The sequence below is a fragment of the Emydura macquarii genome, unplaced genomic scaffold, assembly GCF_026122565.2.
Source record: "Emydura macquarii macquarii isolate MOO-44397 ecotype Brisbane River unplaced genomic scaffold, CSIRO-AGI_Emac_v2 contig_1253, whole genome shotgun sequence".
NCBI lineage: Eukaryota > Metazoa > Chordata > Testudines > Chelidae > Emydura > Emydura macquarii.
Window position 1 is genome coordinate 60,304,521 of NW_027131390.1, and position 12,374 is coordinate 60,316,894.

Genomic DNA, 12,374 nt, shown 5'->3' on the forward strand with positions numbered 1-12,374 from the left:
GGGCTGTTAAGATGATGGTCCCTAAATTTGTTCAGCATGGGGCTAGGCACCCTTTTGTTTTGAGAGGGCTCATTACAAATCCAGAATAGTCATTCTGACTTCTGAGCACAGTTATATTGAATAGGGAGTCTCGGTCCTTGGTGAGGGGAGAGCTCCTGACATTATACACTTAAATTTATGATGGTGTGTGTTTTTAAATGTTTGCTGTTCAAGCCAGTGACAGGCAGGTCACTTCAGGAAAGGTTTTTGCTTGCCTACGGGAACAGGTTTAAATAACTATGCGATGTGCTTGATTGCAAAAGGGAAAAGTAAATGTAAAGAAAGTCCTGCCCCTTTTAAGGGCCAAACCCAAATATAAAAGGACTTTTATCTTCCAAAGCAAAGATCTAAATGAGGCTCCCAAGTAAGCCAACTTTCAAAGAAGAGGAAATGCAAAGTCCTAGGAGCTTTCCTCTCAGAACCTCTCTCCCAAAAGATCCTACTCTCATTAGTCACTTGGAATTGTGCCATTTCTTTCAGTAGGAGTAGGATGGGGCTCAAAAGTGTCTTGAATGGAAGTACCCTGCTACTCAATAAATCCTTGTATCAAGCTCAGGCAACTCTACTCCTTCCTCTAGCCAGAGGATGGAGTCTTTAGGGTAGGAGTCCCAAACTTTTTGTCTTCATGACCCCATTTTAATGAAGTATTTCCTGCACGGACACCGGACAGCATGGAGGACACCATTTTGCTTTTCTCACAGTGTGACCTCGCATGCACAATACGTGCAAGTTCATGCTGTGCGAAGCAAAATGGAGTCCTCCACATACTAGGGATTGCTGTGACCCCCATCTGCTGATGGCGTGACCCCATTTGGAGTTACAACCCAAAATTTGGGAACTGCTGCTCTAGGGCCTTTTCACAAGGTGCCTGGAGATTATGATAGGCAGACTATAGAAACTGAGGAGGGGAAATAAATTTCTGTCCTGTCAAGAAAGCCAGAGTGTGTTTGAGAATTACATACATTTAACTACTAAATATATTTCTCTGTAATATATTATCAAGATCCAGATCCTCAGCTGGTGTAAATCAGCATACCTCCACTGACTTCAAGGGAGCTACACTGATTTACACCAGCTGAGGATCTGGTCCATAGAAATTAGCAATGGAAAAGAACTAATTTGTCAACTAGTTTATCTTCTGTTGGTATGGGATTGTTCCCTACAGTGTATTTTCTAGTATGTCACTGATTCTAGCTAATTTATGTGCATTCATCCTATGGAAATAACCTGCTGATGATTAAAGATTTAGTATTCAAATATCCCTAGTTATTAATAGAAAAATCTAATTTACAAAATATGTATTTTAAGCCAAGTTTTCAAAACAGACTGCCTTAATTGTGCCCCTAAATTGCACATTATGTGTGTGCACTTTTTACAGGCAAAATTTAAGCTGCTATTTGTGATCCATATTAAGGTCAGATTTTCAAAAGTAGCTTTGACAATTAATTCTTTTTTAACTTGAAAATAATGTTGTTCAGTAACAAAATATTCCACAGAGCATAGTATTTTGAAAGGACCTTCTAGTGCCCTGAATTTCCAGTTACTTTCATTTGAATTTCTGAATACCCTTTGCTTATTTGTCACTTTTTTTGCAGGGCTCATACGTGTTTCAATCGTCTTGACCTTCCCCCTTACCCATCATTCTCCATGCTCTATGAGAAACTGTTGACAGCAGTTGAAGAAACAAGTACTTTTGGACTCGAGTGATACACAAACCATAGTGCCCAGCTCTTTGGTCATTTGTGGATCTGTCCTCTCCAGAATGAATGAACATTTGTATTGGATTTCTTATAGGAAAATTGTTTTACAATGCAATTCAGATAATGAGATTTCCATGAATTAAGCTAGCTTCTGAAGCAATTACAAGCATTGTGACAGTGGCAGAGTCCTCTACAGTAATACTGGAATGTGCCTCGTGTGCAAGGAAAACAAAGTCTTACAATCAACAGTTTTTCTTGACTGCCATGTTTGTTATGGCCCAAGCAAAAGATGTGACCATGCATGATCAGCAAGATGGCTACTGCAAAAACTGACAAGTATCCTGAAACTGGATTTCACCCAAGTCCTTGAATGTAAAGTTCAAGTCAAAATGTGAAATTGTTCAGCCCCACCCCCCTAAATTAGCTAAAATCAAACAATGGAATTTAAATAAAAAGGTTTCTTAAAGGTACGTTACTTTATGCCATATACTATAACAGAATATCCATTACTTGCTATACCTAAGACTACGAGTGCCTGCATGGTGTGCACCATAGATTTCAGCTTCCTGGGGCAGAACTGAATTTGAAGGAAAATCAGCAGCAAGGGATGTCACAACAATGGCTTGCAATAAGGAGGTATGCAAGTGGTGTGTGTATGGCAAATGATGAGCTATTATAAGGAGAACTTAATGACTGATTTTATGTTTTATACTGCATGAAAACTATTTTAAAAAATACGTATCAATTTATCACAGCATATCAGGAAAAAACTTACAGTGAATTCTCTTTATTTTTATAGGTTCATTATGTTAAGTTCCTCAGAGTGTAAATAAGAAACTAGCAAACTAAATGCTATTTCTGTTCCTTTCACATTTCATGCTTAAACAGACATTGTGCTATTGTTTTATTCTTTAAGCACTCTCAAGGAAAAAAATGCCTTTTATTTTTATAAGAGTAAGAAATTCCCAAAAATATTTTGCACTGAATGTACCAAAGTTGAAGGGACATTATGATCAGATTGACAGCAAACTGCATCACTCTTACAAGTATCTAGAAAATAGCTTCTTAAGAACTGAGCTTTCTTCGTAGTGCCATGTCTTCAGATATCAGGACTGCACATAAGTAATAATTTTGTTAAAATCACTACATGTGATATTGTAACATGCATTTATTTTAAATGCATTTGGTTCATTTTTCATCCATCAAATAACCTTTAAGGGATTAAGTGTAATATAGATGTTTCATATTTTCCCTGCAACTTTTTATTTGTACAGCACTGTAAAACACACTAGCTTATTGGGAAAACCACCATGGACTACACTTAAGAAGAGCCTTTATTAGTAATAATTCCACTCTCCCTTATCAGTGAACACCTCCAAGTTGTAAACTATTCATAATGTCGTTCTATACTTGCATTTTCAATGATGAGTAGTTTTCTTATCACTTACCTTTTCTATGGTAATGTCTATGGTGTATCAAAACTGCATGAATCCAATTTAATTATGCTTAATTTTGCCAAAGTGCACAGGGGTCTCTTGCACCCATTCCTCATAACTATCTTTCATTCTAAAAGTTTCTTAAATTAGTTTTGTGTCTGTGACTTGTATAGCCACTGAGAAATACTACATACCCCATGTGTCAGAATTCTAGAAAACTGCAACTGGATATTGGATGGCAAGAACAGAAATGTAGCTGTGTGTGGTCCTCTTGGTGGCACTCAAGCATTTCAAGACCTGCTTTGTGGGAGAACTAAGTTTGGGAGTAATCTCAGCGTTCCCACTCTGGGGACTCTTGTAGAGTAGGTGTCTCAGAGAGGTGGCATGCTTATTTTCCATACTTGTATCAATGGGAGCACCCATCCACTTAGATGAACATTGGAAGGCAGTAAAGATGCTGTCAGGAAAGACTGCTTTTTCACCCTTCTAATGAGAAAATAGGTGTTGTTGCGGTGGTAGCTGCAGAGTGGTGGGAAAAATTGGAGTTGCCCCAAGCCTTCCTAGCCCCGTCCCTGAATGACATAGGAAATGATGCCTGTGTTCAGATAACTGAGGAAATCCCACTGTCAATAATAAAATGAAAATATTATTTGCCTTTACAAATAGAAGTCACTGTTTTAGGGAGCAACCCATCTGGGAATCTCACAGGTTTTCTTAAACTGCTCCTGGTTTGTACGAAGTGGCAAAGAAAAGTCAAACTGTATCATACTATTTTTACATGCAAGTTTATCAGTGTTTGCTAAGATATCACGTTAATGGTCTAGAGTTTGTTAATGCATGTGTTGTATCAAAGAACTGATACACAGTAGATAAATTTACTTGGGGGCCAATCATTTTACCATGGCTAATGTTTCATGTGATCAATTTCATTAAGTACCTGACATTCCAGTTACTTAGAGCCAAATGGAACTTTTGATTGGCTAAGAACCACAGAGTTTGGCTCTTGTAATATTACAGTATTTTTTGCCTAAAAAGAGATCCTAACAGGAGAATAGATCTACAAACATCAATCCAGGAACTCATTTACATATTTGACACACAAAGTTTACATCAGGCTGCATTTGAGCTATGCTTTTGTACAAACCAAAAGTAATAAATGCATTTGTCAGCTTTTATTTAAAAAATGAGATGTACTACTTACCTTTGTTCTGTATTCCGCCCTTTTCACCAGCCGGTGAGCATCCAGGACTCTGTAGAGTTCCAGTGGGATTACCACGGGGGCAGGTCTCAGAAAAAAAATACAAAACCCAGCGACCACTAAGACCCAGGAGGAGCAAGCTAAGGGGAGGGGAGAAGTTCTGCTCCTTCCTCCTGTCTTGCCTGCATCATACTGGACTCTAGGGAAGTGCCACCTGAAGATGATGGGGGGGCTGGCTGCCTTGATGCTGCAGCCCCTGCTGCTCACATACCTGAGCTAGCTTTCTGCTGTATTTTAAGAAACGCATCCCTGAAAAAGGGACAGGAAGGGAGGGAGCATAAAGAACGAATTATCAGCAGTCCCATGCACCCACTACCCCACCAGCAGCACTCACCCACTAGCACTATAGCCCATTCAGCACCCCGCCTCATCCTACCCAAGCCACTCATGGGTTCCTGACTCATGCCAACATAATCCCCAGTACCCCATACGGCAGAAAGCCCACATGGAGGGTTGCTCACAGCAGCAAATTTAAGGCAGCAAAACTCCTGCCAGGGCCAGCCTTAGGGAAAATGGCACCTTGGGCAAACTTGTATTTTGGTGCCTCTGGCCCCTGCTGCCTCCCTACCCATCCCCTTGGCCTCCTCTGCCTCTCTGAGCTTCCCCCTCCCATTGCCCTCAGGCCCAGCTGCCTGCCTCCCCCCTATTGCCCAAGCTCCCTTCCACAGCCCCTCCCTGCTCCTTGCCTGTTGACCATGGCACCCTCGGCGGTTGCCCACCCATATGGCTGGCCCTGACCCCTGCTCTGATGGGACACTGAGCCAGCACTACACAGAAAGCAGATAGGCTCGCTCCCCTGGCAGAATCACCAGAGAAAGTTGTCTCCTCTTCTAGGGTAAACCTTGGATGTCCTGGAGCACAGCTTCTCCTACTGGGAAGGTGGGATGTAATTTGCATACCTCTGTGCCATCAGAGGTGAACTTAATCATTATCTCTGCCAAATACATTGTTGTATTAATTAATCAAATAATTAATTAACACATTCCAACCATCAGAGTCACAGATGCCTATTACGTCATATATTGTAATATGTAGTCCCTTGTTCAAGGTAGGTATGCCAGAACCTTTTACCTTATCATAGCAATTTTCTCAACGACTCAAATCATGAGACAGCCTTCTGTTATGATAAGAAATAGCCTCAGGAGCAGATTGCATATTAATTTATGAAAGGATTCTCTCAGCCCAAAAATAAATTTCTGTGTAACATAACCTTTATTCTACAAAGTGGAGGTAGAGATTTCTTTTTTCCCAGTTAATCTTTGTTACACTTCAAGTATTCCACCACAATAAAAAATAGCTTTTCATCTTTAAATAAATTATTTTCATTATCCATGCTGTGGACCAGGAATATACCATAAATAAAGGTGTTAATATTGTTCAGAGAGAGAATGCATCTAGGGTGAAATCATCTCAGTGCACAGATCCAGCTGTGCAACACATAAGCCTCACGGTAAAGATTTTCACCCTAGGACATATCGTATATAGTGAATATAGATAATATATAATCTTCAAAGGAAGTTGAAAATCCAGGCAGTAGCACTCTGGCAGAGCATCTAAAAGTAAGTGTTTGGCATGATGTAAACTGGCAGAGAACACTGAACTAGTTGTTTGTTTTTAGATTACAAAAATGTAAAAAGTTTGTAATGTAAAAAATGTAAAAAGTGGTTTACTGTGCTTTTTTAGTGCTTCTGGATGTCCAAAACAGTTTCAGTTTTAATCGTTAGGACTGATATCATGTGGCTGCTAAAGTAATCTCTGCAGTGCTTAATTGAAGATGCCTATGAAGTCTCTGCAGTATTAATGAGTCTCTACAGTGTTATTTGCAGATAGTCACTGAGATGTTTGCAGAGACTGTGTTCTGGATTGAGAGAATTTACGTACAAATGGTAAATCTATATTAACTATGTTTGAATAGTCTTTATAACATAATTTTTCCATAATGTAATACAAAGCAGTTTGAATCATGTTTAAAGGTTTAAACTTGTTTGTATTGAATTACAGTAGTTTTTAGAACTGTTGCTCAAATTTATCTGTCTTGTCATTGATTTGAGGAGAATTTGCTCCTAGTAACACTAATGGGAATTAAGCATTAAGTAATGTCTGATTTGAAGAGATAACAGACATCAATCTTAACATGAATCTTACAAGGTGGGACTTGTTTTTATTTAAATCCCACTCCACCACCCAAAAATGAGATTTCTACTCCCCCCTCCATCCCAAACAAAATGTCTAAATGATTACCAACACCTGATTTTAAATTTTTCCCAAGTGACCAGCCATTGTGGGCTATTTTCCAATGACTACACCACTACCCAGTCCAAGAGACAGTGGCAGAAATTTTCAGTGCTGACTGGTTAACAGATTGCAAATAAATTTGTAAATAAATAAATAAATTTGTATCTGAGTGACCACAATGGCTGTTTTAGAACTATTCTAGTCCTTTAGTTAAATATTTTAACATAAAATACAGACTAGAAAGGCTGATTTGAAATTGCTCGTCTCTCTGAAAAATAAATACAGATTATATAGGCATTTAAAAATACATATTATTTAAATGGACACTGTCAGGTTTAGAGCTATATTTTTTAAAAAATATTTTCTTTTACTAATAACACTAGATTGTTAAAAATTAAATGCACTTTTTTTTCCATTTTGCATGTTTTCAACATGCATAATGCAAACAGAGTGGTCAGTCTGGTGTTTGCTTATGGTCAGTTTCTGGTCAATTGCATTCTCTATTCTCATGCACTAGTTTAGTGAATTTTTAAAAATAATTTTATTAAGCTATTTCTAATAGGTTTTTTTTTACATAATTTTATTTTAAAGAAACCTAATTTTTGGGGTCTAAACTGCCTTGCTGTGTCCCTTTAAAAAGTCAGAACTGCACGCCTAAGAGGCCTTTGTCGAGGCCATGTAATACCATGGGTGTTTTAAACTGATGTCATAAAAAATTTCATTGGGAAAATCTGCTTAAAATCAGTGGCATCATATGACTCTTCATCATTACTCAGGAAAAATCCCCTTGACTACAGGATTTGGCTACAGTTTAAAGATGACAATACATAGTAAAAACTCCTTTGGATTTGTTACAGCTGCTATTGTGTAATATATTTGTACATATTTAAAATGTAATAAAACACCTGAAATTATCTGCAAAAATACTGCAAAAAATTACTGTAACCATGAATTGACCCCATATTGAATCAATACATTGGCAATTTTAACTTTCTTTAAATACCAAATGTAATTGGAGCACATCACAGAATAGCCAATGAAAAATATTCTAAGAAATTGTTTGCAGTTATGATCAATGCAAAATACATCAAAGTTTTGTTTTTTTCAGTTACTCACCCCTCTAAAACTTTCTAATTAAAAGGGTTTTTAATGAAAGTGCTACTTCATTCTTTAGTATATGGTGGTTTCTTTCTATAGACAGGAACTTCTCACTCAACCACAACTAGAAAGTTCTTACCTCCCCATAAATAATAACTAAGAGCCATATTATGCTACTGACTACCAGAGTTCCCCACTGGAAACTTCTGCTTTAAAATATATGGGACTACAAGACTCCTAAGATGGGAACTACTCAAAGTGGAACTCTTCACACTTTCATTCACTTCCTTATTTTGGGCAACTTCCCAGCAACCCTTAGTTGCACACGCGATTTGAACTATTGCCGCACCAACCTACAATCAATAAGCGAGAGCAACCAATCATCTGATACTAAACTGTCAGAGTCAAGATAGTGAAGCTAAGATTGTGGCTTGCTGCACCTGTTCCTCAGGAATTAAACATGTCTCCTTTGCTACAAGTCTTGCTCCATTAATCCAAGGAACTAAATATTTTTTAAATTTAGTTTCTTGACATTAACAGGTTTTTTCCTGAAACATCTACCATGTGTGTGTGTGCGCGCGCGCACTTGAACTTTTTATTTTCTCATTCCCAACCTTTGCTAACAAGTGCACCTACCTTTGGCTAGAAGATCAGTGAAAACCCCTTACCGGGGCATACTGATCGAGATTTCTGAGGAAGATGTGATATATATTATTACAGCCAAAATATTTCCTTCCATAGATGGAGTACATTGCCCATACAGTACTTAAAGGTGGCTCTTCTAAAAGGACAGCCTGGGATTCTAGCACTCCTCCCATGTCTCCATTTCCTGCTTGATGGTATAATCAGCTGTTGGCACACTCCACTGAGTAAGCAGTTAGGCATCTTTACCTTGCATCATGAAAATTATAGTATGAATAGCTAGGTAGGTATATTAGAACTGTCATATTCTCCAACTGTACAGATCTGGCTGGTACACTATGGAAATTTTGCCTGAGACACTGGATTTTATTTGGATTTGATTTTACTCTTGGCAGCTACTGATTTCCTGGCGAGTGAAGCTGGATATTTTTTTTTTAAAATGAAAAGAGAAGTAACTACTGATGCCTCTTGAGTCATGCCAGCTCAGGAATGTAATTGTAGCTGTTAAGCAGCTGTTAACATAATATATGGTAATCACACACAATGGGTATGGCATGAAAAATGCAGTGGGAGCTGAACAACACAACAGCAGCCATGGAGTAATGCTACTGAGTGAAGACAAAACTGAAAAGGCAGGGACAAAAAGTGGAGAGGAAGAGAAGACACTGACTTTTTTTTAATCATGTTGGGGAGTATGTTGTGCAGTGAACATGCAGTTACTAATAAAAGGAAACCCTGCATTGTGAAGTGAGACATTTGCTTGAAAATCCACATCAAATAATACACATAAATGGAAAAGTGCCATAAATCTATAAGTAAGTTAGTTAATATTACCTGCACTGTAAGACTTATTTTAGCCAAGAAGTAATAAAAGTCTTCATAGTCTGACCTGGAGGTTCAGAAGTCTAGCTTATGTGTCATCGTCGTCTTTTTTTTTTTTTTTTTAAATTGAACTGTTATTGGATAATTGAGTCTTGTATAAAGGGCACTGCTTAGGTTTTTATTTTAGTTTATAAGTAACTACTGTTATGTTCATTACTGGATATATTTGCAAGAGAAATAATATTGGATAAGAAGCTATTTAAACCATTGTTCCAGATTGTAACTAACAGTTTTTAATCAGTCTTTATTTTGGAACCCCCATGTGATCGGTTTTGTTTGTTTGTATGTGTGTGTGTGTATATATGTATTCTGGGGTGGGGTGGGGAAACTGTTGGTATTTTGGTTGCAGCACAATGAAACTCCGCAGATGGCTTTCTGCTAACCTGGGCTTCTGTGAAGTTTCTCTCCAGGAAATTGATCTAGAGTCCTCTGGAGCCAATGACTTCAATGGGATCAGGGTCAGTTGCATGGACTCTGACCCTTGCCACACTCCACTAATGGCAGTGGGAGGTTTGCTGAGTAAGAACTTAGTAAGGATTTTGGGATTTGGCCACTGTGATCTTAAAAAAGAGCACTGGAAAAAGTTTGCTATAAAAGTCAAAACAAAAACTCCCTGAAAGTTGTTTCTTCAACAAGCTAATTAAGCTGGTAAGAGTTTCATACAGACTGTAAGTAGTAGTAGAAGTAGTACAGTATATTTGACTGTATTGGTTCTACATAGTTAGGACATCATTTGAAATTAGTCTTCCACAGTCAGAAGACTGCTGTTTTATTATTGGCATCACAGGTGGGACTGGGAATCACAATGACATTCTTAGAAAGTATGTAAGATACTGTTTCTTTGTACTCCATTTCTCCTGAAAATGCCGTAATCTTGAGGGTATCCATGAACCTGGATCAGCAAATTCTGAACTATATGTATGGGTACCTTCAGTGTAACTGTCTGAACATTGTACCTGCAGGAGTGCATGGGGGGGGGAAATGGGAAAACTTTAGAGAATGGGCCGGGGGGAACGAGGGGGGAGGGAATACTGTGTGTGCTGTGAGGACACTGGAACCCCAACATGGTAAAAGTACTTGCTCTTTCTTATGTCACATTAAGTACAGATTTGGTTGTCTCTGTATTTGAAAGCACATAGGATTACAAATTTCTGTAATGGGGATGCAGTCATCCAGAACCAAACAGGTATATACATGCATTTCCCTCACTTCTGACAAAATGTTACCAGATCTAATTTTATACTAGTTCTTTGTTTTTAAAAGATTTCAGGCACTGTAAAAATAGAGCATATATTTATTTCTAAATTTTAAGTAGGGCACGTGGTATATTTTTTTAAGCCTTTCCATGCTTTCACGTTGAGAGTATCCACAAGACTGTGTATCAAATGCAATACCAATTTTTCTATCTTTCTACAAGCCAGTTTAATTTTCATCTGGGTTTAGTGTGTGTCTTTCATAAGAGACAAAATGAGGGAGGAAGGGAATGGGGGAATGTGCTTTAAGAGTTGGGATGATGTATGTCTCTTTTACCATTTCACATTTGCATCAGTTAAGTGTCACTTTCTTGCTTCAAGGCAGAAAGAAGATAATGCAGCTGAGTATGTTACATGGGTGGCATTAGATAGTGCCTGTACTTGAGGAGTGTACTGAAATGCTTGGCTGCTTGCAGATTTGTATAATCTATTAAATTGAATACCTGACCCTTTTGTTGTATTTCTTATTCAAAAATGCTTAGAGGGAAAGAGTTTTACTGTGTACAATTTATTTTATTTTCATACTGATCTCTATTTTGTTTAAAAGCTTGTTCCATCATGAAATCACTTACTCCCCAATAAATCTTCTTACAAATCACTTTGGGAATTAATTTTTTCTTTATGCCTCTGAATGTATTTTGGCCTAATTTTTTTACAAAGTTTAGTTCTCATCTGCAAATTGTTCTAAATCCTATCCAGTATGTTTAAATTTTTAGAGCATCTCCATGACACATTCATCTTCTTATATTAATTTCCCTGTGATCTGGAAAGTGACATATCTTAAAAGCAACAACATTTCAGAAATAGAGAAAGTAAAGAATCTGCAACATTGTGCCTCAGATTTTGCAAAAGAACCATACGGGAAACTAAGGCTATGATAAATGAAATAAATAAAGGACCATGCCCTGGAATCTCCACCTTGGAAAGTGCCCAGAATTCACTAAGTTGCTTCAGTGTCTACTCTTCTACAGAGAATCAAAAGCTGCAAAGGTACTTTTTATTGACAATGGTTTATAATGAGAAAGCATGATGTTTTAATAGGCATAAATCTTTGGGATAATATTCACTTCTCTTGCAATGTTTCAGATCGTGATGATGGTTATTCTTAAGTCCCCATAATTGCTGAGAGTTACACTTGGAAAAACTGGCTCTCTTTATAATAAAAGTAATTACTTATTTTGAAAGAATTCTTGGTATTACAGGGTCTCACTGTTAGAGGAAGCCTGAAGGGAGCTTAGTCTAAAGGATTAAAGAGACACCCGACTGCAAATGGTGGTGTAAATGGCGTGATACTGTCATCTTAGATTAAATTTTCTGCTGTTGCTCTTGGATTCAGATTTATCATGAAACAGTTTGATCTAAATAAATTATAATTGATCTTCTCTGTTGAGAAATTGATCCCTTTTCCCAATTTCAAGCCAAGACTGGGGCTTGGATAAAGTTCAATCCAAGGTGATACTGCCAGGTTGGGTGCAACAACTGGATGAAATACATAGATCATATCTGTCTGTTCATCTGAGGAATTTTGCATACCTTTTGTTACTTTGGTTTACAGTGTGGAGGTCTTGTGGGATCTTTGGTTGTTTCTGGAAGCAGAAATACTAGCAGTGGCCAAGAATACTTTTTACCATCTGTGTTTGTATGGATGTTGTGACATTTCTTTATCCATGTGGACCTCAATGCAGTTATCAATGAGTGTGTCATCTATAGAATAAATTACTATAATGTGCTCTGCTTGGAGCTACAGTAGACAACCACATAGTGGCATCCTAGTGAAAAATGACTGCCCACTTAATTAGGGTATTTCTCATGATTTAACCTGGGATTCTGA

General features: G+C 37.8%; 1 protein-coding gene across 2 annotated transcripts in view; it reads left to right on the plus strand.

Annotated features, from left to right (window-relative positions):
* HECW2 (HECT, C2 and WW domain containing E3 ubiquitin protein ligase 2) overlaps positions 1-4,078 on the plus strand; it is a 290,360-nt gene extending 286,282 nt beyond the window's left edge. For both annotated transcript variants that reach the window (XM_067548983.1, XM_067548982.1), the window contains one exon: positions 1,635-4,078. In XM_067548983.1, coding sequence (XP_067405084.1) covers positions 1,635-1,746 — 112 coding nt within the window. In that variant the 3' untranslated portion in view covers positions 1,747-4,078. The remainder of the gene's footprint in view (positions 1-1,634) is intronic.
* Positions 4,079-12,374: the final 8,296 nt, after the last annotated feature.